Source organism: Calypte anna, chromosome 3, assembly GCF_003957555.1.
Source record: "Calypte anna isolate BGI_N300 chromosome 3, bCalAnn1_v1.p, whole genome shotgun sequence".
NCBI classification, from domain to species: domain Eukaryota; kingdom Metazoa; phylum Chordata; class Aves; order Apodiformes; family Trochilidae; genus Calypte; species Calypte anna.
This window is the reverse complement of record NC_044246.1, coordinates 109,769,728-109,795,784: the sequence shown is the minus strand read 5'-3', so window position 1 is coordinate 109,795,784 and position 26,057 is coordinate 109,769,728. Positions and strand designations below refer to the sequence as shown.

Genomic DNA, 26,057 nt, shown 5'->3' with positions numbered 1-26,057 from the left:
TAGCTCACAGCAGAATGTAGCTTTGCTTTTCCATCAAAGGAAAAAGACACCAATACATCCAGTGGAGATAGTTATGAATGAAGCTCTTCCAGGAGTAAATAATGCAAATAATGAGGCTTTGTTGTTTGAAAAACCTTGGATTTTATAGTCTCTCACTGCATTAAGGGGTTTCCTACCCTTTGGTAGAAGACAGCTTGTGCAAAGCATTTGCTTCCAAGCTTACTGGTGTATTTTTCTTTCCCCAGGAAGTTTGTCATTTTGACGTCCCTTGTTCTTCATACTGGCATGGGGAGGAACACAGACTTTAGCAGATGGGGACAGTCAGGGCCACTCTGTGTGTGACCATTTGTCTTTAAGTGGCCAGCAGTCACACAAATAAGCAGCCAAAACCAAATAACCCAAAACCAGTCATGAACTAATGACATGTTAATGGTCTTCTGGACCTTCATCTGAGGATGTGGGAGCATTAGCAAGCAATGGGTATGAAATGCTACTTTTACCTTGTGTCTCGCCCCAAAACAAATGGAAACTCAGAGTCATGCTTGCTAAATTAATCCTGAAATCAATCTTGCAGCATCCACTGTGAGGCAGAGATGCCAAAGTTACTCTGAACTTAGAGCCAGAAGAAATTGTCACACAGAGTGCTTAATACCAGCATTTCCAAACTCTGGTTTCTTGTGGGCTGGAATACCTAAGCAGACACAGCCTGTGTTTCACTCTGCCTTTTCATGGGAGCAGGAGATGCTGAACACTTTGCAGCATCAGGCCCACAGATAACATGAGCTGTACTCATGTTAAAAATATTGTGTACGTGACTTAACCAGGCACAGACAATCACTCAGTCCTAGGATAGCAGGGCTAAAAGAAACCTCAGGCAACCTAGTCCATTTTTCCTCAGAGGAAGTATTATATATAGTTAGATCATCACTGACATCTGTCCAAATTCCTAAATTCTCCAGTGCTATGCCTTCCACTTACTAAGTCTGGGTTTTTTGCTTTTTCTCTTTTATACTTAAAAGGGAGTTTGCTAATATCATATATTAATCTCTTAAATCTCCTCTCTACCTCAGGTGAAGCCAGCTTTTTCCTGTTCTTTTCTCAGCTGACTTAGAGATCAATAGATTACCATTTTCTTTAGAAAACATTTTACTCTTATTATGACCTTTCCTGCTCATCTCTGTTCTAGACTAAACAAATGTATTTCCTTCAGCTTTTCTGTGTAGGTCATGCTTACTAATTCTCTTATCTCTCCTCTTGCTCCTCTCTGGATTCTTTCTCATTTGTCCTCTTTCTTAGAGGGTAGTGTCCCAAACTGGATAAAGCAGTCCAGCTGATGTCTCACCACTTCTGACCATAGTCTAATAGTTACCTTCTATGTCCTCTATGCAACATAACCATTAATCTTTCCCAGAACTGCACTTACTTTTTTTTAAAGACAGAATCCTATTATTAAATCACATTCAACTTGCAACTCCCTGCTACCACCAGATCTTGCTCTGCACTGCTGTTGGCTCATCTGGTTGTTGCTGTTATGCACTGGAACATTTAATTTCTTACTCCAAACTGTAGTACAATGCACTTAACTTTTACTGCATGCTGTTTTACTAATGACATGACAAATACCTTTTCTCCAGTTTGCTAAGATGGTTTTGAATTTTGACTGCTCTCTCCAAAGTCTAAAGGTTCCTCCCTGCTGAATGTCATCCCCAGATTTTGCAAACGTGCTTTGTATTGCAGGCATGCAAGTTGTTAATGAAAGTAATAAGTATTAACTGGCTGAAGCAAATCTTTATGCATAAAATACCTCCCATATCACCTCATAACACCAAACTCTCCTCCCTGCATTCTGTCTGCTCCTATGTCTGTGTTTTAGCCTTTAAATGACACTTTCCTTCCCTCAAAAGACTTGAAAGCAGAGGTTAATCCATCCCAGCTTCCACCTGAGCTAGAAATGCCCCTGCTGGCATTTGTAGATAGAGGTGGAGCATAATAGGGGGATAAAAACTGCCACTCACCTCCAGGATTGTTGGCAGAATCTTCAAGCCAACGTTTCTTCACTTAAGCCCAGAGTCATCCTTTATGTGCCATGTAGGGCTGTTCATCTTAAAAATCTGAGCTTCATGTAGGTGCTTGTGGGAGTGCTCTTATTACCCAAAAAGTCAAAAACCATGAAAGCTGCCCCCAATAAATGCACTCATGTGCCAGGCAGCACGAGACTTTTTTACCCCACTTGTGTGTGTAAATGATAGATCAAAAAGGGTGCTAAGCAATAAATTTTTACTGGGGGGAAACTACCTGTTCTTCTATACCTTGCCAGGAGAAGAGAAATAGTGGAGACTTCCATCAAACTGATCCACTACAAATTTGGTGCCACACAAAACTTAAAGCCTGATGGAAGCTGCCAGCGAACTCTGTAAACCATTTTTAAAGGATAGATCCCTGGTTTTTGACATTCAAAATAAAAACATCTTTAATAGATTTTTTGCTGGAATAACACTCAGATGGGCATGCAGCTAAATGACATTTTTTGTCAACAATCAGAGACACGACTCCACGACCAAACTGTAGTAGAATGTCCAGTTTTAAGAAGGGACAGGTTAATTACTTTCTGTGCTATGCCAAGAAACAAATAATACTTGGCCTGGCTTACTTACTGAGTAGGAAAAGATGTTTAAGGGTGGTTGAGTTTGGTTTTTTTGTGGGTTTTGTTTGTTTGTTTGTTTGTTTGTTTGTTTTTCCTAAGGGCTGCAGCACCCTGGCTTCTACCCCACATAGCCTGAGTGGTAGGTGCCCCTTATTATAACAATAACTTGATACTACTCAAACTACAAGCAGGGGAGTGAATGCAATAAGAACACTTTAGTAGGCTGAGGGTGAGTATAACTGCAGTAGTTTTGGAAGGAGAGAGTAGGGTTTTTGGTATATGTCTCTCCCTTCACAGACAATAAGAATAGTGAGGATTAGCATAGTAGACTCTGTTTATTAACACTGGGTGGATAAAGCAATTATCTGTCCTATTCAAGGCTGTAGTAAATTGTGTTTGCAACAGTATTAACATGGGTGGATATGTGGATAAATGCTAACTCTGCCACAGAGGGTGCTGATACACAAGATAATCCTTCAGTGAACTTGTAAAGACTGTTTTTCTGTTTGGAGTTTAGATCGGTTTCCCTCGCTGGTATAGACTGAAATAGCATCTTTTTTATTCTTCTTAACCACGTTTTCAGGTTTCTTTAGCCATCTGATTTTTATTAGTAAGGTGTTTTAGAAAGTATACCACTTTAATTCAAGTTTTAAACAATCTGCTTAAAACCTGCTCCATGGGATATAAAACACAGTAGTCTTCTTAGCGCAGCAAAACATTCAGTAGAAAGATGCAGTGCAAACACGTGCACATCCATCTATTGCTGTTAACTGTTGTTTCTTCCATGCCTGAATTCCCATTGTAACCACAGCGTTCAGCCTGCAACACACTCACTGGTTTTGGGGGGGTGTAAAACAAAACCAAATTGAAAATGCACCTTTCTTGTTGTCGGCGGAGCAACGTAGCATTCAGAGAGCTCTTAGGCTAGATTTAAAACTAAGCGCTTTAAATCTGGGTTTAATGGCTGTGTTTACATCACTCCCCCCTTTTTTCCTTCTCTTAAAGTAATCAGGTTTGCAGCTAAGAAAACCATCCCCCTCCCTGCCAGCTGCAGGGAGGCCAGTTCAAGGGACTTTTTTTTCTCTCCCCCTACCTACCTCTCCCCCCTTCCTTTGCCCCTTCATCTTTTCTGCCAGTAGCTGCAGCAAGCAAGAGAAGTCGTCCGGCTCTTCAGAGGATGCCTAACTTTTGGGGGGAGGAAAAAAAAATCCTTATTCATCAAAGATATTGCTGGTTTAAGATTGATTAAGTCAGATAAGGAGCTCTTGCGCTTTTGTGGGGCACGCCTTTTGCTCTCCCTCTTCCCCTCTTCTGCTAAAAAAAAGGGGGGAGAAGGGGGGGCAGTGTAACAGATATCGGCATGCAAAGGGAAATTAAGGCAGAGACTGAGACTTGCGTGACAGTCTCTGTTTATATGAGTTGTCTTTAATGTCTCTGAGCAGCTGATGCCCAGCAATGTTTAGCTGGTTTCCTGGCACACGTGCACACAGATTCCTTTTGTTCATGGATGAAGTATGGATCAAGGTGAAGGCTGGAGCATCGTGGCACAGGGGGGTCCCACCTGCTCCCTCCCCACCCAGCTGGTTTGCGCTGCATGTTCATAAGGGGGGCTGCTTAGCTTTGCAGAGCAAGCTTCCAGATCCCAGTCAGAATTCAAAAGATTTTTTGAAAAGAGAATGAAAAAACTCACCATTAAAGCAAGGGGAAACCTTGCTGACTTTACTGGCCAGCTGAGACCATATGGCAGCAGTGTGCAGAGCAGAGGGCAGCATGGATCCTGAACCCTGTGATGAGTTGAAGAATGGAGAGAAGCAGTGGCAAAGCAATCCCACTTGAGCCCCTTCCTGCTTTCCTTGTCCTTTTTTCCAAAGCACTGTTTTGGTTTAATTCATGAAATCTTCTGGTTTTTGCTGCTTTAACACCAATGTTCCCTGTGCAGGTTCCTGGCCAGCCCAGCCCCTGCCACATGCCCCGTGTGTCAGACCCTTGTCTGATGGGGAACAGCCTGGAGCCCTGCTCCAAGCAGGCATTTTGTCACTTCTCTGCATAAATTTTGGGAGCCAGAGGCTCCTTCACAGCTGTTGCAGTTTGCTGAAAACCCCTGACCTCTGGGTCTGTCTTTCAGCTGGATGCTTGCTTTTCACAGACCCCAGCTGAATATAAAAAGCATTGATATCACTTTATATCCTCTGGGGCTTTGTTATGGTTGACTTTGAGTCATTCCCCTGGGCATGAACCCACCCATGGGATTGTTTCTGTTCATCCTTCCTGCCCTTTCCTCCCTTGGACCTGCTGGAATCTTTGTCTTGGTCCTGTGCTGGTAACTTGTGAGCTGAGCTGACATTGGCTTTTGGTCCCAGTAAGTCAGTGGGGAGATGAGCAACAACACCAGAGATGCTCCATGGGCCTGACCTCTACTTGGAGGTTCAAACCTGCCCCTGGCTCTGCACACCCTCATCTGAAATAAAGCTCCAGGAAAACAGTAGCATCAGTGGTACCCCAGGGAGCTTGAGCTGACCCTTCTGGAGCAGTACCAGTGCTCTGCAGACCTTTGGGAGAGCAGGGGGCAGGCAGGAGGAGCCCAGTGGGATTGTGGAAATGGAGCACGTTAGATCAGTTATAAAACTGATCTAATCTAACTGATCTAATAGGGACTGAGCCTATCCACAGCATAAGTTCCTCTATGTTTATTTCCATTTCTCTGCAGTGGTTTCAGGTACAGGGTTTACCAGTCTTGGATAAAAAAACCTATGGTTTTTAAGAACAAAAAGAGACAGGGTCTTGTTTTCTGCCTGCGTCTGCAGGACTCCTGTTGCCACTAATATGGCTCTGTGTAAAGTCAGGAGAATAAGCTCTCCAGTCTAATGCAAACTGGTGCCCTCAGCTATTTAAAAAACAAACTTTTTTTTTTCTCTCCATTGAGTGAATTAACTGCAGTTACTGCACCTATGTACCTCCTTGTTTTATGAACTGTAAGAACCTTTCCTATGCAGAGCCTATGGCCTAATTATGTAATTATGTCTCTTGGGTGGATTATATTTTTTTTCTCATAATTGTGTCTTTACTCAAGAGACTGGAAGGGTTCCAAGCTTTCCCCTTTCCTGGGTAAAAATTGTCTGGCTCTTTTGTGTTTTGTTTTTTTTTGTTGTTGTTGTTTTTGTCTTTTTTTTGTTGTTGTTGTTGGTTTGTTTGTTTGTTTGTTTTGTTTTTTTTATGAACTTTGGATTGGGTGCATTCAGTAGGACTGAGCAGGGGGAAGCCAGCCCAGGTTAAGAATTTGTCACAAGACAAAGGACACAAGAGGGACCCTTGTGACTTGCTCCAGAGATGTTTGGTTTTTTTCTTGCAAAGAGCTGATATGCATCCTTTGGGCTTTTGCTGATTTGTCACTGTCTTATTTTTACCTCCAGTGCATAGATTGACACTACTTTGGAGAGATATCTTGCTGCAATGATGCATTATCTGAAATTTGTAACAGAACAGTGAGTGGTTTTGCTTCATGCTGAAGGCTCAGCACTATTCGGTCCCTGTACAACAGCTGGAAAGAAGCCTTAGTCTCAGGTCTCAAGTCCTTTGTTGGGACATAAATGGGGCTCCTTTGACTTCAGCATTACAAGCCTGTAGCTGAATTCACAGTCAAGCCTGTACCAGTATCTTCCAGTTACATCTGATCCATAGGACCAAATGGGATAAAAGACAGGAAAACCTCTGAGGAGAATTTCAGGAGAATTTGTGATGAAATTCAGAGAACATTTAACCTATAGTTTTTGCGGTGTGAAAATTGTCTTCTACAATGTGTTCACAGAAATGTGTCACCAGTGTGCTAGTGTTAAGAGGGACATAATCAGAGTGCTTGCCTCAAAGACATATGAAAGATGTGCCCATTCTTTTCCTTTTTAAAGCACTTCATCTGTGCAGAACAGTGTGAATAATCACAACTTGGATCTCTGGTGCTTCCCTTAAAGTCAGGGAAAGCTTGGGGTGTATAGTCTATACATTTATACTTGTAAATTATAAATTCATAAATTTTCCAGATAGGTGATTTTCTTTCTGCCTGGAGGAAAGTCCCTTTTGCATTAAAGTTTTCTTCTTTTTCAATCTTAGCACCTAATCCAGAGCCATAGAAAGCCTCAGTTTCTGGCTCTGGAGTTCAAAGAATTTTTATTTTGTTCTCCCATTCCAACTGTGGTCACTCCATGGAGTAACTCTCCAAACTTTGCTAGATGATGCTGAGCACACTCATGACATATTGCAAAAAGAAAAAACATGGTGGTATTCCACGTTGGATCATCAACCCTTGTTCTGGTTGGGATATCCCAGCAAATGTGTCCCTAGCAGGTGAGAGCCCAGGCTTTTAATTTTATGATCTTTCTGCCTTTCCTTGGCTCTTTTATAGAGGCACCTGACTCCCACGATATTCATGTTGTTAAGGCAAAAGGAAAAAAGTAGAACTGGGTGATGACTGAAAAAGCTAAACCACTTGAGAGTAATAAAAGCATCTGTTGAAAATCTGGTAACCAGATCTCCTTGGTACCAGAAAAAAAAACAACACACACACACACAAAAAAAAACAGCCCCAAAAACTGGTGGGTGGTGTACACGGTACAAAGAAAGGGAGTCCCTGAGTGTCAGCATCTGGCGAGACCACGTGTAGCATAATCTGATTAGTTTTCAGTTCCACACCCACAAGCTGAAAGATAAAAACATACACCCCTCCTCCCCAAGGAGGTAAAAATCTTCAAGCATCAACACCACATTTACATTCTGCAAGTCAGCCTCTTCCATGGCCCAATTTACATCTTGACTTCTCCAGCAGAGTGGTGGAAATTCAGTGATGAGAGACAAGCTCACGTCCCTTTCCAGTTACCACATCCAGCAGGCTCAAGATTGCCTTGCTTTGATCTGGGAGACATTTCCTTCATTTAGCTTAAACTGAAATGATTTTGCTGGAGATGAAGTCTCCCTCACATCTTCTGCCATGCCGGGGATGTGATAATTGAACATTCTATGGGCCACTTTACCATGTTCTGAGGCCATTCTGGACTGGAGAGCCGAAGCAGCAGGGCAGGCACTATCTGGCTGACTGCAGTTTGCACTGACTTTATTGCACCCTTTCTGTTCTATTTGCTGGTTTGGTTCGTGTAGAATGGTCAGAATTGGTACTGGGGTGGATTATTGGCAATGTTTTCTGTTTTCAGAAACTAATACTCAGGTTGGTGTTTGGCTTGAGATAGCTGAATAGCAGTGAGAGACCAAAATATTGCTCATAATTTTTGAGCAAATAAAGGACTTATAGAATCTGTCATATTCTGTACTCTGACATTAAGCAAATCAGAATTGCTTTTGTCTATTAACTCTCTTTTTTTCTCACCTCTTTCCCTTTTCCTTGCCTGTGACTCGAGCTATTCTAATGGCTGTTGGATCCCATTCTTTTTCAGCAACTCATTGGATACCCTTAATCTTTCTGTCTGTATTTCATATCCAAGAAGTGGATGTCCATTTTGTCCCCCTCCAAGCCACATCCATTCCACAAAATCATCTTTTTAACAGAGCAGCTAAATGCAGTGTTACAGGCACAGGGATATCTGCAGCACCATTGCATTCTGTTTTATATAGTTTTTATATTGCTTTTTAATGTACCCGCTGCTGCAGCAGATCACAGATTCTCCCTGAGCTATCCACACTTTCTGCCCTAATCTTTTTTCCTGAAATAATATTACACCTCATGACTGAGCCCAAGGAATACAGCTTTTCTTAGCTCACTCCCCTGGGATCAGGAATTTCTCTGTCAACGGACGCATATATCAATGAGAGATGAAAAGCAGCTTGTGGAATGAGTTTTAAACATGTATCACATATTTCATTGCTGCTGCTTATGTGCTACCCAGAAGGCCTTTTTAGAGCCTTTTCAGCTCATACCTCATGGCTCCTCTGTACTTAATAGGATTTTATTTATTATTTTTTCTGCACAGGAATCAGGGCAAGAGATTTATTTAAGTTGCCTACACTTCTTTGTGAGCACCTCCTGAATATGAAGTTTTTCTTGAGTTTTCTGCTCTCTTTGGACGTGAGCACATCTTAGCTTTTATCAAAGCATAGCAACCCATAACGTGTGAAGCTGAAATGTAATCTCATCTCACTGGGACATTGCACTGGGGGAGTGTGGCTCCATCTGTGGGTCTCTTTGTCACAACATGACTCCGTGTTACAACCCTACATTTTAAATGTCCAGAAGGGGAAGGCAAGTCTGCCTTTGGCCCCTTGCTGTTTTTTGGGGACTTGCAGTTCCATTGATGCCTGGGGTCTTCCAGATGTTCCTATAGCTCTCTTTTCCCTATTTTTTTTTTTTTTTAATTTTAATTTTTTTTGGGGGGGAGAGATGGGGGCAATACCCAAACCCACACATCTCTAGATCATTTCAGTTCAAACAGATGTGGGAATCTTTTTTCTTAATTCTAACCCCCCCATCTTTTCTCCTGTTTTTAAATTTTTTTTTTTTCCCCTTCTTTTTCCACTCTCTGCCTGTACTAAAGCACATTGGTAGCCTGCTGAATTTTCTGTTTCTATGACAGACCTCATCATATAATAATACATTATTAAATATAAAATCTTTCCTTAGCAAAGCTATGCATGGGCAAACAGAGCATGATGAAAACAAAGCTGGGGGGTACCAGGCACATGTTGGTGCAGAAGTGGTGGTGGGGTTTTATGCTTGTTTGGCTGAGGTTTTTTTGTTTATTTGGTTCTTTTTTTTCTCCTGGGTGAAAGATTGGACTGGGTGATCTTAGAGGTCTTTTCCAATCTTGATGATTCTGTGATGACCTATATAACAAGTTTTCACTGAGCAAGCATTTGTTGGTGATCTTTACAAAAGGGCACTGTGTGAACATTTTCCACAAAAATTAAGAAAAATCCACTTTTTGGGTGAGTGGGTTCATTTCCAGATGAAGTTAGCCATCGTGTGAAGTCAGAGATGGGACAATCACGTCTGCCTTATTTTGAGCTCTCTTGAATTTGCCAAAATGTGATTAGGGATGAGTAGAAGAGAAAAGGGGAGTGAAAGGAGATGCCTTTAAGAATGGAGAGGAAAATACAACTAGCAAAGATAAAAGAAAACATATTAAAAATATGGAGGAAAATAAGATGAGAAGGAGAAGAAATACCAAGAGAAAACTGACTGTGTGTGTGTGTGTGTGTGAAAGTTGTTTCTACAGCTTTAGCAGCACCCAGCTTGTCCAAGTTGTAATTTAAAGAGATTAAAAAGATAATGCTAAAGACTAACAGGTTAGATGTTATCCTGGTAATTAAGCTGCCATTATGGTCTTGTTATAAGCCCACCAAAACACATTCCCCATTAAAAGTGGTTGATACCTCCTGAAGAGAGGAGTAGCCACCCATGTCAGGTGGAGCACCTTCTCCTTAAGGAGAAAGCTCCCACCTACCCTGTGCTCTCAGACTGAGTCATCCTGGGGAGAAAATCATACTTCAAAGTACAAAATAATGGGTGAATGAATTAATTTTTAAAACAGCTGGAGAAGTTTGTCCAAAATTAAATTCCATCCAGTTTCTTCTCATCTCCCAGTCTGAATCCTTCACTTCTCCATGATTTGTCTGAATCTAGTTTGGATTTAGCTGTCTAGCCCTAAAGTCACTTTGCCTGTATGTCATGTAGGCAGCATGGTCCCAGTTAGATGATGTGGACCCATGTGTTTCAGTACTTGTGGAGTGTAAAAGAAAGTAGTGGGAGTCTTCAGTTCAGTCTAAAGATCAGTGGCATGTTTAAATAAATTAACAGGAGTGGTTCTCTGCTCTATGGCCAATGGGACAATCAGCTGGCAAACATTGTAGACTCCAGAAAGATGGCTGTGTTTACACTGCTGTGGGACAATGTGGATTATCTCAAGCTACTGCAGATCATCTGGAAAGGTTCAAGGCCAAACTCAAACAGGGACCCTTCTTTTTTTTTTTTAAAGTACTAAAATATTCTACTCAGTTGTTGTTTGTGTCTCTGCCTGGGCACTGCTCAGAGGGATGGAGTCAGATGTGGTTCTGCGTTGCAGTCAGGGGGTCTGGGCCTCCATTTCAGCTCTGCCAGAGGGTTTCTGTGTGAACTTGGTCAGTAACTTAGGGTCAGATTCATTCCATTTCATGTTGACTAATGGAGAAGGTGTCTAATTAAACCCTAGTCATGTGTGCTCCCTCTCTGATCAGAGAAGGAAGAGAAAGCAAATTCAGAATGTGAATCATCCCATTTTAAGACTGGTGTCAGAGACAAATGAGATTAATTGCCCTCTGGAAGTAGCTATTTCTTTCCATTAACTGTAGAGGAAGTCTGCATTAGTAGAGTTTAGACTAGATGCCTGATTTATGAATGGCTAAAATTAAGTAAAATTAGTCCCAACCTTAATCTCTATGCATGCCTGTTTCTCCATACGTTAAATGATAGAAATAACACCTCCTGTACCTCCCATGCAAAGGCACCATTGGGTGAGGAGCATCCTATAACTACTTTGGAAAGAAATTAAACCTAGGATTAAGAACACCACAATTAGAGAAATAAAGCCCTTACTCTTGAAACATCTTAATGATAGTATGAGCAGTACCAGTTGGGCCAACTTGTTACTTTTGCCATTTTTTCCCTTTATATTTTGGCAACCAAGCACCCAAAAAATGACTTTTCCCAATGTCATGAGGGCAGTTAGTCTGGTTTTGGCAAGAAATGTAGGAGCACTGAGGAAGGCTGACCATGCAGGGGAGTGTAGGACACAGTCTTGGCCAGCAGCTTTGAAAATTTTCCTTGCAATACTGCTTTTTTTCAAATTACAATGACAATTTACTTTTTTGGAAAGTCTCCCAAAGGAATGAAAGCTAATGACTAACCGTGACAGAGTTAATGAAGTTTAAAAAAAAACACAAGGGGAGAAGAAAAGCTTGCATTTTCTTATCCAAAATCCTTAACATATAAACCAGGCATGGAATAATTGTCCCACTTGATAGTTTGTACTTACATATGAGGCTTGGTTTTGGAAAAGAAAGTTTGGACTTTTAATTAGCTGGTGTAGTTAAAGCAGAAAAGAAAGGGAAAAAAAAAAGAATAAAAAAAAAGATCTTGTGTGGGTGTTTTTATAAGTGCTTATTTTGATCCAAATTGCAGCGTGTTACACATTGGTATGGGCACAGTTGTACCCGATAAGGCTTTCACCAACACAACCATGCCCAAACCAGAAATCACCCCACTGAAATCTCTGTGTTATCGGGCGTAGCTGAGATACCTTTAAATCCATTAAATCTAATAACAGCTCCTTAGAGACCATTTTGGGTTTGTTTGGTTTTTCTTTTTCTGGGGTGTGTTAAATTACTAAATCTTGTTATTAACACTTTTATTTTATGATTTGCTGTTTCCAGGGCACAGACAGAAGCTTGATGACTCTAAACCTAGTTTGTTCTCTGAACGCCTCAGTGATTTAGGGCGCATTCCTCATCCCAGTATGAGAGTAGGGGTCCCGACCCAGAGCCCACGGCCCTCTCTGAACTCTGCACCAAGTCCTTTTAATCCACAAGGACAGAGTCAGATTACAGGTAAGAGACAGAACCATAGGTTTGACTTGCACAGGCGATGGTAGTAATTGCTTACGGATATTTGTGTCTCAACTGCAGTAAAAGAGGCTCTTCTAGAGTGAGAGACGTGTTCCAAGCAAAGCTAGGTGGGAAGTGGATTGTTCTGTAGTGTTTGAAGTTGAAAATGTCTTTCTTTGCTTTTTTTTTTTTTTTTTTTTTCTTTTAATACCTTTTCGCTGTAAGCCTAAAATAGTCCAAAATAATCAAACTGGGAAAACTGAGTAGGATTCTGGTGAAATTCTCACTGCCACTTTGCTCTGCCTTGTCCTCCATGTGTGCAGTAGTACATACTAGGATGAACATTTTTATTCAGCATTTTTATTTTGCACTGGTGTTGAGGGAAGTGAACAGCATTTAATGGTTTTTCTCTTGGAATACTAATAATAAAATCTTCTCACGTGGCAGTTTCCTTCTAGCACCAGTGCTGACCACTGTTAGAATAAATAAACTGGGTTATGGAGAAATCTCCAAAGGTTGGTTGTGAGGGTTGTATGCAACATTTATGATTGCATGCTGAGAGACAGATTTCATTGTGCTGAGAGAAATCATAAAATACCATGTGTCACAGATTATAAGACTGAAATAAGATGTTTAACTGCAGCTGTGCCAGAAGTTCACAACAAAAAGTGAAGCCTGCAAAATAAACCAATTTTGTCATTTTTCTAAATTGAGAGATGGTTACTTTTTTTTTTTTAAAGAGTGTCAAAACTACCTCTACCTAATTTTGGCCATTTCTACACTCCAAACTTGTGCTGATGTGTTTGTGTATATCCAGGATGTGAAGGGGTGTTGCCCCTGACCAATTTGATTGCTAGAATTGTTGGAGAACTTCACCTAGATGCAATTCCATCAACAAAACTCTTGGTTCAGTTTACTAGACCACTTTAAAACTCAGTTTTGCTGCTATAGTTGCATCTATACCAGGAGACCTTTACCAGTCATATATATCAGTATTCCTGCACTGGTAAAGCACTTCTAGTATAGACATAGTCTTTGAGTCAACCTAGGAAGATTTCTGGTTTCATGTTTCAAGTGGTTTTGACATGATACCAGCTGAAACTTAGTGGTTTTAACAAAGTGTTGTGGCTTTCTTCTTCTTTCTTTTTCTTCTTTTTTAAAGTTCAACTGGTTTAATTATTTGCAGTAAGGAAGAGAAGTAGGTGGGTTAATTTGAACCCAAAGTGTTCAGGGAATTGAAATGAAAAAATTGTTCCCATGAGCTGTGGCAAAGTTCTCCCAGACCGAGAAGTCTAGCCTTAACTAGAGTAAAATGTTTATAATATATTTAAAATGTCACTATTACCCGTTCCAAGGTACCTGCTGCCCACCAGCTTCCCAGAGCAGGTTTTTTGGAAAGGCTTATGGTTTTGTTTGTTGGACATGTGGGGTCAGGGTTTCTGTGCATATAATTTTCTGGGTGAGAACTACCAAACTCCCGCCCAATATTTTTTCTGATCTACTGTCTGCTTTCTGGTGGTGTTTGGCAGCATAATTCCCAAGAAAACATGGGGAAAATCTGGGCTATAAGCAGCTTTTTTCCTTCTTCCTGTGCCTCCATAGTTTACCTATGTGCAACACTATATCTAGGAAAGAGAGTGAAATTCTTCCTGACCCCATCTGGTGATCAGCTTATGCCCTGAAGCACGAGAACTGAGATCCTCTTGTAATTTCTTCCTAGCTAAGTGTAACTTCATATGCTGCTCTTATTCATATAAATGCCTCCTGTAGAAAATGTTCTCCTGGGTTTGATTAATAGGGCATTTCTCTGCCTTATAATGAATCAGCAGCAGCATTTACAGATCCAGGAGGCGAAAACTTCAGATGAGATTTAAATAAGCCTGACTGGAAACAGAGTTGTGTGGCATTTGCTGTCCTCTCTGCAAATTTAAGAGTCAGCAGTTCAAAGTGCCATCTCGGACTTCATCAGGAGAGGGAAGATGCAGTATTGGCAGGGTAGAGGGAGTGAGCTGAGCAGAAGGCAGGCTGGCTTTCCCACCTTTTGTGGATTATGTGCTTCTCTTGATGGATAAACTAACAGTTGTGGGATAGTTTAGAATCCCAAATTGCTTGCATTTCCCCCAGGATAGTGAGTACTGGCTGCTTATTCAAGTGTGCAGATGATAAGTGAACTTATGCAGTATTTGCCATGTTATTCCCCATCCTTGTGTCCTCCTCAGTTTAGAAACATCAAACACTCAGGCCTCAAAGGCTACTCATTAGTTCTCTGGTAGCCCTCCCATTTAATAAGACAATTAGTGTGAGCATGTTACGTCACTTTGAGCTCTGAGTATTCTTCTGGTTTCTCCAAAAGGCTTTTTGGTGCTCTTCAGGATATTGGTTGTAATCTGTAAAGCTCTGTGTGCTTTGATGTTCCACCCAAGTTCTGGGATGCTTTTTGCAGACAGTCCCTCCAAGTTCTTCTGGGCTGAACGGATGCTGGTTACCACACAAACCTTGCCAGTGAGAGACAAAGTTGATTCTGCAGAGGAGGAACCTCTTTGATCAGATGTTAGGTGACCCTGGGAATCTGCTAAACATCTGCCTCTTTGGTGTGGCAGGAGGGAGTGAACTGTCTGTGGTGTCCATCTGCACTTGTTGTGGTGCAGGACCACTGGCTTCTTACCACAGTGATTGATCTGCTATGGCTTGGAGATGTATTGAAAGGACAACAGACCCTTGTCTGAAAAACAGGATTTTAAAAATTTCCTTTGTTGGAATTAAACCACGTGGTTTTTTTTGAGAAATTTAGAAATTTTTCCTTTTCAAAATTTTGGTTCTAATCCTTTTACCTTGTCGGTCAGGAAATAATTAATACTAATAACTTCAACAGTAATACTGCTTTCCTACAACAGCATGCATATTATTGCTAGAAGAGCATAAACCTGTTTCTTTTTCGTTCACTAGCGTCTTGCAAGCTATTGCATGATTAACAGAAATAATATTTAAAGCCTGTCTGGCCCACACCTGAGTCTGAAAAGAACTCAACACTTTGGGGTTCACTCTTATATTCTTTGTCTCTGGTTCTAGGTTGTGTTTATTTATCCTTAGAGGATCAGAGCAGAGGATTTTACAAATCACAGCACCACGCCCTTAAACCTACCACAGGGAACCGGGTGTGTGGCAGTACAAAGGCACAGAGTTTGCCCTTATTCAAACACTGGCAACTTTGTAACGTACGGACTTCAGCAAACGCAACATGGGAAGGGTCAATTAAAAAACAAATCTTCTCCAATAAGCACGCATGCCTTTGCTGAGGGCAAACACGATTCAATTTGAACCCCTTGCTTGTTGCCCGTTAAATCAGAAATCCTGTCTGTTCACATTTGGATACTGGTATATTTGCTTTTGTTCTTTTTCCCCCCCACCCCTTTCCCCTAACGGCACTCAGCAGGACACTTGCTCCTGTATCAATTTAGCATTCCCGTTTCAGACACTGAAGCTCTTGCATCAGCGGGTCCAGTATGAAAATGAGGGAAGAAACCTGTTGGTTTTTCTGAAGCACAACCAGTGAGGATTAACTTCTGTGGGCGCAGGAAAAGCCACGGGTAGTAATGCAGGAATGTGGTCAGTGTGAGGACCCCGGTGGCTGGGCTGTGGGAAGGAGGAGTGGGAGTTAAGTGAGGTTTCATGCTCCATCACCACCGTGGCACCGTCTGATCTATTGGCAACCTGTTGACGTCTTCACCACCACCAATAACAACACTCAAAAGCAGGTCCCATGAAATTTTTTTTAAATTTTTTTTTCCCCATGCACTTCAGGGGTGTTAGCTTTCAGTTCTCAATAATTTTTTAGGGCCTGTAAGAAGCAGATTCCAGTCCTGAGGCTGAAGTCAGTGGGGGGGATCATGGACATTGGCAGGCAGGGAATGGTTTCAGGGATGCGTAAACCGAGTCTTACTGGAAGACACAAGGCAGAAATCCACTTCAGCTCTCAGATGAAGATTAAGATGGTATCAGCTGGGTCCTCATTAAGTCAGGATTGGAGTCAGTGGGCTGGGGTAGTGCCCTTTTGCAGAGTCAGGCAGAAAGCTATCCTCATCAACAGGGTTGTTCCTGGGCACTGGGATATGAAGCAGTGCAGCATCTGCCTCAAAGACCAATGTCTGTTCTCTGAGACCATCAGCTGCAAGGACAGGTTTTGAAACAGAAACTGTGTAGCTGTTATTAGACCCAGCACTGTGTGAGTGCCTTGCCCAGGGTTGGCTCTGTTTACCTGAGACCCAGCCACACTCTGAAGCACACACTAGTTGGCAGCTGGTGTACATCAATCTGAGAGCACGTCAAGCAAGAGTGCATGGCTGCCTGGAAAGATAACTTAGAAATAACCTAAGTAATAGGTTAATAGGCGTGAATTATGCCTTCATCCCACTGGAAAGTGCAATAAGAGCAAAAAGATTTAGCAGATGAGTGGTAGAGCTGGGATTTTGGCTGCCATGAACTCAAGGTGGCTGCAGTCTGTTGTTTTTATGCAAATTGATTGCATCCTTTAGGCAATGGGCAAATTGCCCATTGTGAACCTCCCATTGGTAAATTTGGGTCTTCCTATTAAAGTATTCATTTAACTCTCCCCTCAGTTTAAAATTTAGTTGTCCTACTGGCATGACTTGTTCAGCTCAGCTTATGATTATTATTTTTTTTTTCTTATAGAAATGTGACTCTTGAGGGGTGGGAGGAGAAATGGGTTTAGAGGTTCTTCAGGCCAAAATCTGGTCTCAATTACACTTGTGTCCAATAGGGGTGTAACTCCCTTGGAACTGACTTATTGATTGAACTGGGCAATTCAGATCAAGCCCTGGGCTTTTAAATGTGCCTAAGAAATCATCAGAGGAGGTTGCTTTTTTGTTGTTGTTGTTTTTGCTGGGGGGATGGTGTGACAACAATAGTTGGGTTACTCATGCAGAAAGTCATCTTGCCTTCGTTAAGATCAGAAGTGAGGATATTTGCTTTAAGTGTTTACCAAAGATAGCTCCAGACAGCTTGGTTTTTAGTATTGGCAGTAGGACTAATACAATCAGCAGCAGCCAGCTCTAAAAATGATTGGCTGGATTGAAGTGGGTGCCATAAGTGTGTGAATGTGTGTGACGTGGGGGTGTTACAGGAATGGGTCACTGAGGTAGCGAGATTCTATGCTCTAGCATGTAACTCAGCATGGGAATGGGAAATAGATTTTTTTCTTCTACAGTAAATCTGTGTGTTTCATAATCAAACAGCTGCCAAAAGCAGTGGAAAAACTCGTTTCTTCAGGGCTATTTTATGTTTTTTTTTTCTCTTCCGTCTATCAACACTTCCAGTAACATTTCTAGTGAAAGGAAGAGAAGCACATGTGCTGGAAGAGCAGTAAATCACCCTGTAGTAGAGAAATAGTTCACAGGGTTGGACTAATTTGTCATTCTTCTTTTTTCTTTGTTTTATTCTATGCGCCAATCTTAGACTGAAATTTTAACACCCCTTATACTCATTAGAGAGACCATGAGTGTCCATTTGCCCATGGATGCTGGTCAGTCATCAAAGGGACCACAAGGGTCTAGAAGCAGTGTCTGGTCTCCTATATATTTTTAAAGTGGCTATAAAACCTAGACATTAAAATAATTCACAATAGTCAACATTCCCTGCTTTGGTGAATTTTACCTGGGAGGTGCTAACAGGATGGAGCCATCTGTCCATATTTTTAGACCTTTCCCCCTGTCTTGTTCCAGCCCAGCTGTACTTAGGGGGTTCTTAGCACAGGCACATCATATCACAGAATCATGGGGCCCCATTGTGAATGAACCTGCTCAAAGCTGTGCTTTTCTTCACAGCCACGCAGGATAACAGAAACGTTTACAGAAGGACTGCTCTTAGTAATCAACCCAAAATTTTCAAGTGCAAATGCCATCTCAAAGTGGCCCTCTCCCTCTTTTTGTTGGTGCTGAATGCTCTGCTAGCCTTTCCCTGTAGCTGCTGCCATAGGGAAGGTGAGGGGCTTTCTCCCGAGCTTTTGGTGTATTTTTATATTAGAATTTCCCTCGTTTTGAAGGGGATCCCTATAGGGAGGAATCCACATTCATTGTGCCCTGGCCTGCAGGGATGCAGGTGGATGCATGTGAGCCCTCCAGTCAGAGTGAATGAGGAAGCTGCTCTTTGGAGCAGAAGACCAAGAAGGACCTCTCACAAATCCACTCTTTAGCTTCAACCCTGCTGGCATGGGCTAAACAGCTCCTCCACTCCTTCTGTCCCCAAGCAAGGAGGAGGTGACCCTTCCTAAGGGACATCACTGTGCTTGCCCCTCAAGCATCCAGCCTGAATGAGCCTCAAAGCACTGGCAGGCACCTGTCTGTGGTGCCTCTGGCATCCTCCTTCAGCCCAGGAGGTTTGGTGGCATGTGGGACCAGAAAAGATGGGTTGGTTTGGCCTTGGTGGCTGAAGTCTCAGCTCCAGCAAACGTATGGCAGGGAACATTCTGGTGTTGAGCAAGGGTTAGCACGTGAGACAGCTGCATGTCCACCTCTGGGACTTCTCTGAGGGACTGAGGAAACTCCACTGAGCAGTGAAATTTACCCATGGGCCGAGATCCCTGTGATTTCGGCAAGGCCAAGGGGCATTTCCACTGCTCTGTCCTCTCATACTCTGCAAAAACCCAGGCCCCTGTCGAGCGAAGAGAAGATGATTTTAGACGGTATTTTACTGGAGAATCTGGTACAACCTCATATTAATCAATTTTCGCAGTTTGTAAAAGGGCCAAATATAAACTCCGTGAAGCCACTCAGGCCTCAGGGTGAAATCCCCCATACTAACTTGACCATGACTCAGCTCTCGCCTTGGTGTGGAGGGAATCTGCAGTGACCTTGCAGCTGGGGTACTGTATCCTTCTCCATGTCTGAGCTCTGGTGCATACTCTGATTGAGGAATTTGGTTGAGAATTTTCCTCTTTATTTCCTATTCCCTGAGAAGACATGCTCTCCTTTCAGTGGAACTGCCTTGCTTGCATTCTAGAGGAGCTCAGGTTTGCATCTGAATATCTGGGTTCAAAGTTCTTGTTGAGATAAGTACTCAGAGAGGTACTTAGAGGAAATGAGTACTCAGTGCCTACATCTAAAAGAAAGGACCAAAACATAGAGGTGGAATTGCTTATCATTATTGTCTGTAATTTTTGGTAGAAACTGCAGTAAATGTAGTTTGGGTGAGTTAACCAAGTTCAACAGGAGCTCTTCAGGGCCAGAAGCAGTTAAATCACAGCACTGTCTTCAGTAACAGTCCATCTTCTGTCTCTAAAATACTTTGTGGTTTAAAATGTCACATTATTGGGCTCATGGAGATCTGAAACAGAATATATATATAAATATATATATGAAAATATATATAAAATTTTAAAGTATGTATATATATTATATATATATAAGTACATATAAAATATATAAAAGAAATGTGGTAATGCCTTGCTGATGGTGGGATGAGCTATAGATGCTGTTTATAAATTTAAGCTAAATATTTTAAGAATATGTAATATGCTTTTGGGTCAACTGATAGTCCTTCCAGTCCATATTCTGCCTAGCACGAGTGTTCAAAGTGGTGAGGGTGCCTGAGATGGTCAAGATCTTCTCATGCCATGAGGACTGAACTCCTAGAAGTGGCACGAGCCTCCAGAAAGCAGGTCCTTTCCTGAGGTTTTTACCATCTCAGACCAAAATCCTGTGAAAACATCCTCTGCTGTGATTTTCCTTTCCCCTAACTTTCACCTGCTCTATAATTTCCTTCCAGTCCAGCATTGAAGCTCACCTAAAAATCAAAACTTTGAGGGACTCTGTTTTGGATTCGGAAGCAGAGATTGAAAAGCTCTTGGAGTTTGAAGGAGCTTAGATTTGAGATTGTGCTCCTGACACATCATTAATTTTAAGATTGTTTTCCCAGCAAGCCTAGGCTTTCCGTTCCCAGTTGAAGATCATTTACCATTGACTGAATGGTGAATTATAGTAGTGGAATGAGGCAGAGAAATACGTCGATATCTGATATAACAACCAGCAGTCAGATTTGAACCTGGGCCAATCAATACAACCACAGCCTTGAAATTGTTAAAACAAAGAAATTCATTACATTTAATGATCAAGTGTCACTTGGATTTCTGAGGAGTTTATGTTAACCATTTATATTACTCAGCTCTAATATAAATGACAAACTCCAGGCAAATCCTCTTAAAATTAAACTGGAAAGTTGTGTTTTTTTTTTTTTTATATATATAAATATCTATATAGTTATTTTGCTTCAAGGAAGTATCTGCTTTCCAGACATCTCTTCAAACAAATCATGTCTGAGCAGAAAAAATAAACAAGGAATAGCTGAAACTACAGGGTTTTGCTATGTGGAAGAGCAGGGAAAGGAGTTAAAAAAAAAAAAAAGTTGAATTTCCTGAAAAAGTGCCTTTGCTTATGCCATGTGGCTGTCACATTGCTGTCTAGAAAGCAGGGCCTTAACAGAGCACTCTGATCTAGCAGGTCCTCCAAACTGAGTGGGCTTGATGTGCTTCACTGAAAATATCAGGGAGGATTTGGAAGGATGTGCTGCATTTTCTATGAAGCAATTCCAAGAGAGTTTTCTGTTTATCATAGAATGCCTAAAACAAACTTTAAGGTTGAAAGTTCTTTGTTTTTATTGATGTGAAGGAATAAAAATAACTATTTGTGAAGCATTCAGTGGCATCTTTATCAGAAGATATTAACTGAGAGCAAACAGTTTATAAATTCAAACACCAGTGAGTAAAAACTTGAGCCCTCTCTCTCATTCAGTGCAACCCACCAGTGCTTCAGCAAAAAAAATGAACTCTATTTATTTTTAAAACCATTTCCTTCATTGTGAGCTGTAGCAAGTACATCAAAAGATATCATTAGCTTCTGAACCATTTGGCTTTATAACATTGTAGTTGAGGTGACTGTAAGTAATTGGGCCAGAATCCAAATGTGCCATTTTTGGACGGATGCTGAAAAGATTAATGACTTTTTCCTTCTTGGATGGTATTTTCATCACTGAAAACACTGCTGTGTAATGTTTGAACTGGATAACAACTTGACAGTCGTGCCAAGTGCTGACTGTAGAGTCCCCCACCTCTCAAGTCCACTTCCTAAGCTGAGGCCTAGGTCTCGGATTTGCTCATCTGTCCAAATCCTCAAGCACTGGCAGGTCTTGGTGTAACACATTGTTAGACCTGGATGAGAAACACCAGGAAGTTGCAGCACAGCTCCTAGATCTTTTAAAACTCTGCTCACTGCTCTGCTTCCCAAAAAAACTTATTATGGGGAGGGAAAAGCACAGAGTAAGGCTTGAAGGGGTTGAGTCTTAGAGGAACAGGTTGTGTTTCACTGCATTCATGTGCCTTCTATCACTGATGTGTGTATTTGCAGTAATTGCACCTCTTTTAATTAGGTTATTGATGCCCTAAACCAGTTCTTCCTTTTTAAAAAATGTCATAATTTTGTTTTTGTTTGTTTGTTTGTTTTTCCCCCCCAGACCCCAGGCAGGCACAGTCATCCCCGCCATGGTCCTACGACCAGTCTTACCCATCCTACTTGAGCCAGATGACTTCACCATCCATTCACTCCACAACTCCCCTGTCCTCCACTCGAGGCACAGGACTTCCAGCCATCACCGATGTGCCCAGACGCCTCTCAGGTAAAGCCCTTGTTTTGCCTAAAACAATTATGCAGATAGGAACAGGACTGGCAGAGAGGCTGCCTCTGTGGCCTCAGATAAACCTTAACAGGAGCAAAGAGCTCAGCTGTTGATAACAAGGTTACTGCACAGCAGGTGAGGGTCAAGGTCTTTTTTTTTTTTTTTTTTTTTTTTTTAAAGTGGGAGGACTGCTGTGATGTTCTGAGCATGTATCATTGGAATGTGTCTAGATCAATTTTAAATCAGGCTATTTTTAAATTGTGAACCTGATTCTATGAAAAAATTCTCTCTTTTTATTTTTTTGCACTACAAGAGGATGTTTACTGGCACGTTTTAATGTAATTGTGATATTCTCTATTTTTTGGTGCTTTACTTTTGTGCTGTGTGTGGCATTAGGCATCCTGATAAATGCTCTTTATTTCTTCAGTAGTTAAGTCTAACATTCATTCTCCTGCATTTCAATCCAGTAGCTCAAGAAAGCCTGTTTCCTTAGTTAATGTGTACTTAAGATGCCTATCAGAAACTAGCTGAGTCACTTTAGGGTAAAGATTGGACAAATTGTGCTTTGGAATGGTGCTGGAGAGAGGAAATATGTTCAGGGACATAGAGAAGACAGCAGCAAGGTACTGAGACTTTTTTTTTTTACCAAACAAATGTACATTTACATATTCTGCGATTTATCTCTAATGGTCTCAGTCATAAAACCATCTGTGTGAAGTAATCTGATTGCCCCAAAGTAAGATAGAGCTTGTCATGGCACACAGTCACCTTGTATATCTTGCCAAAAATGAGGAACCTTAGGGGAGGGAGGCTCAGTATTAGAACTCCAACCTTGCAAGTGTGGAAATATTAGCAGCGTATGCCAAAAAGGCATGTGTAAGGTAAAGAAAGGCTTTATGATTCACTAATGAAAACCAAAGAATCAGTCTTATTACATCTTTTTGCATGTTTGCAAGATATTATTATAATCTTGGGTGCTGCTGCCATACACCTGTTTGACTCGTGGCCAGGTGAATTTCTCGCTGTCGTATTTTCCCCTTCCACCAAGCTCATAGCACTGGAAATGTTGATCACTCCATGGGGCTGCATCACCGACAAGCTGAACTCCAGCCAGCAGGCGTGTAGGGTTTGATTAGTGTAGACTCCTCGATTTCTTTCATCTTGGAGGAGGGAAGCTTTGTTTCTCAAACAAACAGCTGCAAAAAAGAAACCCAAACCTCTGCGGTCCTGAGCGCACTCTGCCTTCTCGTAGATGCCAAACATCTCCATGTGGGCCGGGGGTTGGAGGGTGGTGGAGCAGGTTCCTGCGGGCTCTCGGTGCAATGCGCTGACTTGGTTCAAAAAACTCGATGGGCTTGATGCTGAGGAAATGCTTTGTTTGGTTCCAAACAGGTTCCCTTTAAGTCGCAGCCTCCCTATGATCTGTGTTGTCGAATGGGTTATTTTTGCAATTGTTGCCCCCAGCAACACCTCCAGGAGAGGCTCGGCTGGGACCGCAGCAGCTGTAGCACCGCGCGCTTGCCCTGCAGCTCTTGCTTGTCTGTGTGTACTCAGACGTGAGTGCCTGCATGTGGGCACAGGCAGAATGACTAAAAGACCTGGCTGTGTACATGGTGTGGCCGTGGATTGAACTTTTCTGCTGTGCTCTACAGTCGGTTGCCTTCACGCTTCTTGCCCTTCATCTTTTGGGGGCTCGGCTGACGCCTCCGCAAATGCTCTTGCCTTTTCCCGGCATGGGGATCTTCCTTCCAGTTAGAGTCAAGGTTGCAAAAGGGGACTTTGATCTTCTACAAGCACCAGAGGTTGTCTGCAGCATTTGCTGGTGTTCAGAGGCGCGTTCCTGGGTGGAGGACAAACTCTGGTGCTCAGGCTGCAAGGAGACGCTGCAGCCCCAGCTGCAAACCCTGTGGTTTCTTTCAAGGTTTTCTATCTATAAGTGCCACAGGGAAGGAGGGAAGGATCCAACCCCTTTGTGTATAAAGAGAGCAAAATCCAATTTTAAAGTTGCCCCTTACAGCAAACAGTGTCTCCCTTACACACAGAGAAACACAAATCTCTACTCAGTTTCTTCATAGATTTTTCAGAGAGCAGAACTTTGATTAATTTTTTTTTCAATGCTTAGAAGCACTAAAAATATTAGAAAACTTCAGGCACCTCCATTGTATGAGGGAGAAATTAGTTTTACAAGGCCTTGAATGAAAACAAACTTTACTTTCTGATACAGTGGCAGAAATCTGATTATCAAGGCTGTTAAAAGTATACAAGGTAATTTTAATGAATCCCATATTTACTGCCTGTTGCTTAACATCATGCAGGAGGAAAAAATGGGTAACAACTTCCCCCTTAGGCCTTGAATGTCACACCTGGAGGCACAGGACATCGTACCTGCCACAATTTCACATTGCCTAGCATTTTCACAGGCCTCTGCCTAGACATCTGCTTAAAACTGTGTGCACCCAGGCACTGAAAATATTCCATGTGTCCTTCAAAATAGTGGTTCCTGTTTGTATTGTCAGTGAGAGCTGTCTAGAGCTATTTTTGATGGTTCTCCTGTGACCAAAACCACTTCCAACCCATGTCCAAACCAGTGGTATTCCTCCCCATCCTGGGACAGGTACATCTCTTGGTGATGAGGACACCTGAGTAGGCAGAACATCAGAAGAGGTTTGGGACGTATGACAGGAGGTGACAAGTGCCTGCCGTAGCAGTTCTTGCAGTTCTCCATCCTGTGAGAGAGGGGAAAAGGGCAACAGGCTGCAACCCTGAGGAGTTATTTGGGCAGACTGGTGTAATGTGGCTGAACTGGTCACGTCGGTGTCTAGACAGATTCCTTTGCACAACTGAAACGTTTGCATGCAACGCTGCAGGCACGTGCAAATGAGTGCCCACAGCTGACAAGCTTCAAGTATTCCTCTTTTACTCTCCAAAATGGGGACTGGTGCTGTAGCTGCAGAGCTGTATAAATAATTAATGATGTGTCACGCTTACCTGGGCACTGTTCAAAATCAATCGCTGAAAAGCAAAGAAAAAAAAAAATTACCTGGCATCAGTGATGCAAATTTTGAACCAGTGATCTCTCTAGTGGATGTGTCCCATGCTTAAATCAAGAATAAATAAAAATAGGCTCACAAGGCTGTGCAGTTGACTTACCTTATTTCATGAACTTAGTCATAAAAAGAGCAGGATTCCCCATATTCTATTAAAGTTTCTGTCTGCTCAGACTTCTCCAGAAGACAGTGAAAGTTGGTGGCCCAGCAGATTAATATTCTTAATTAAATAATATTGTAGTGGAAACCATGGGAATATATGAAGATGGTCATTTTAGAGAGAGTTTTGCCTGAGGGACGTAGTCTTATTGCATGATTCATAGTGAGTGCTCTCAGTCTTTGTGCCCCATGCATAACCAAAGCTCATGTGGGATGGGGAGCATGAGTGTCTATTATGTAATTAATGTATATGATTCATCTAAATACACATCACAGCCATTTTTACATTAAGCTTTGGGACTGATCCAGCAACTCCTCAGCACATGCAAGGTTCAGAGCAAGGAGTACAGGTCAGGTTCTTCCTGAAGTCACAAAAGGGCTGCTCTGCAGAAAGTGAAGGAGGAAAGGGTTGAGATGGCCCCAGGGTAGACATCCATGTCTAAGACAGTCATCCTTAGCTCCCTTTCGAGTCACTGGGGATCAACTGGCAATTGCAGGGCTGGACCAGGCTACAGGTGAGCTGTACTGGTCTCTGGCAGTGCCTTGGAAGAGCCTGTTTGTCTCCACAGGCTCTACAGAGAGCCTAGGTGAGTAGTTCAGGTACAGGCATGTCTGATCTGATTGTCTGCTTTTAGTGAGCTGATTTAAGAGATGATTTAGCTGTCCCATAAACATACCCATGTCACAGCCTTGTTAGACTTCAGTCCTGGTTTAACCCTGCCGTGATCTGCCTCACCCTGACCTCTACCTGCTCTACGATGACAGGATTTCGAGCTTGTATTTAATTTTTTTGAGAGAAAGGTTTGATTTTTCTGAGATGGGGAGACTTCTTCTACAGTTTTTCTGGATCTTCTCAACCATCTGCCTAAATGCTCATGTCTTTACTTTACTTTTGAAGAAGACTTGTAGGGTCAAGGTCGTAAACTGCTGGAGGACCTGCCCTGTAAGTG

The 26,057-nt window shown here is 42.1% G+C and overlaps 1 protein-coding gene across 6 annotated transcripts in view; it reads left to right on the top strand.

Annotated features, from left to right (window-relative positions):
* The window catches only part of RUNX2 (RUNX family transcription factor 2), a 222,499-nt gene that overhangs the window by 104,376 nt on the left and 92,066 nt on the right, over nt 1-26,057 (top strand). For 3 of the 6 annotated variants that reach the window (XM_030448339.1, XM_030448340.1, XM_030448341.1), the window contains exons 5-6: nt 12,050-12,223; nt 21,740-21,901. In XM_030448339.1, the coding sequence (XP_030304199.1) occupies nt 12,050-12,223; nt 21,740-21,901 (336 nt within the window). The remainder of the gene's footprint in view (nt 1-12,049; nt 12,224-21,739; nt 21,902-26,057) is intronic. The other 3 variants (XM_030448344.1, XM_030448343.1, XM_030448342.1) reach the window with 1 other exon arrangement.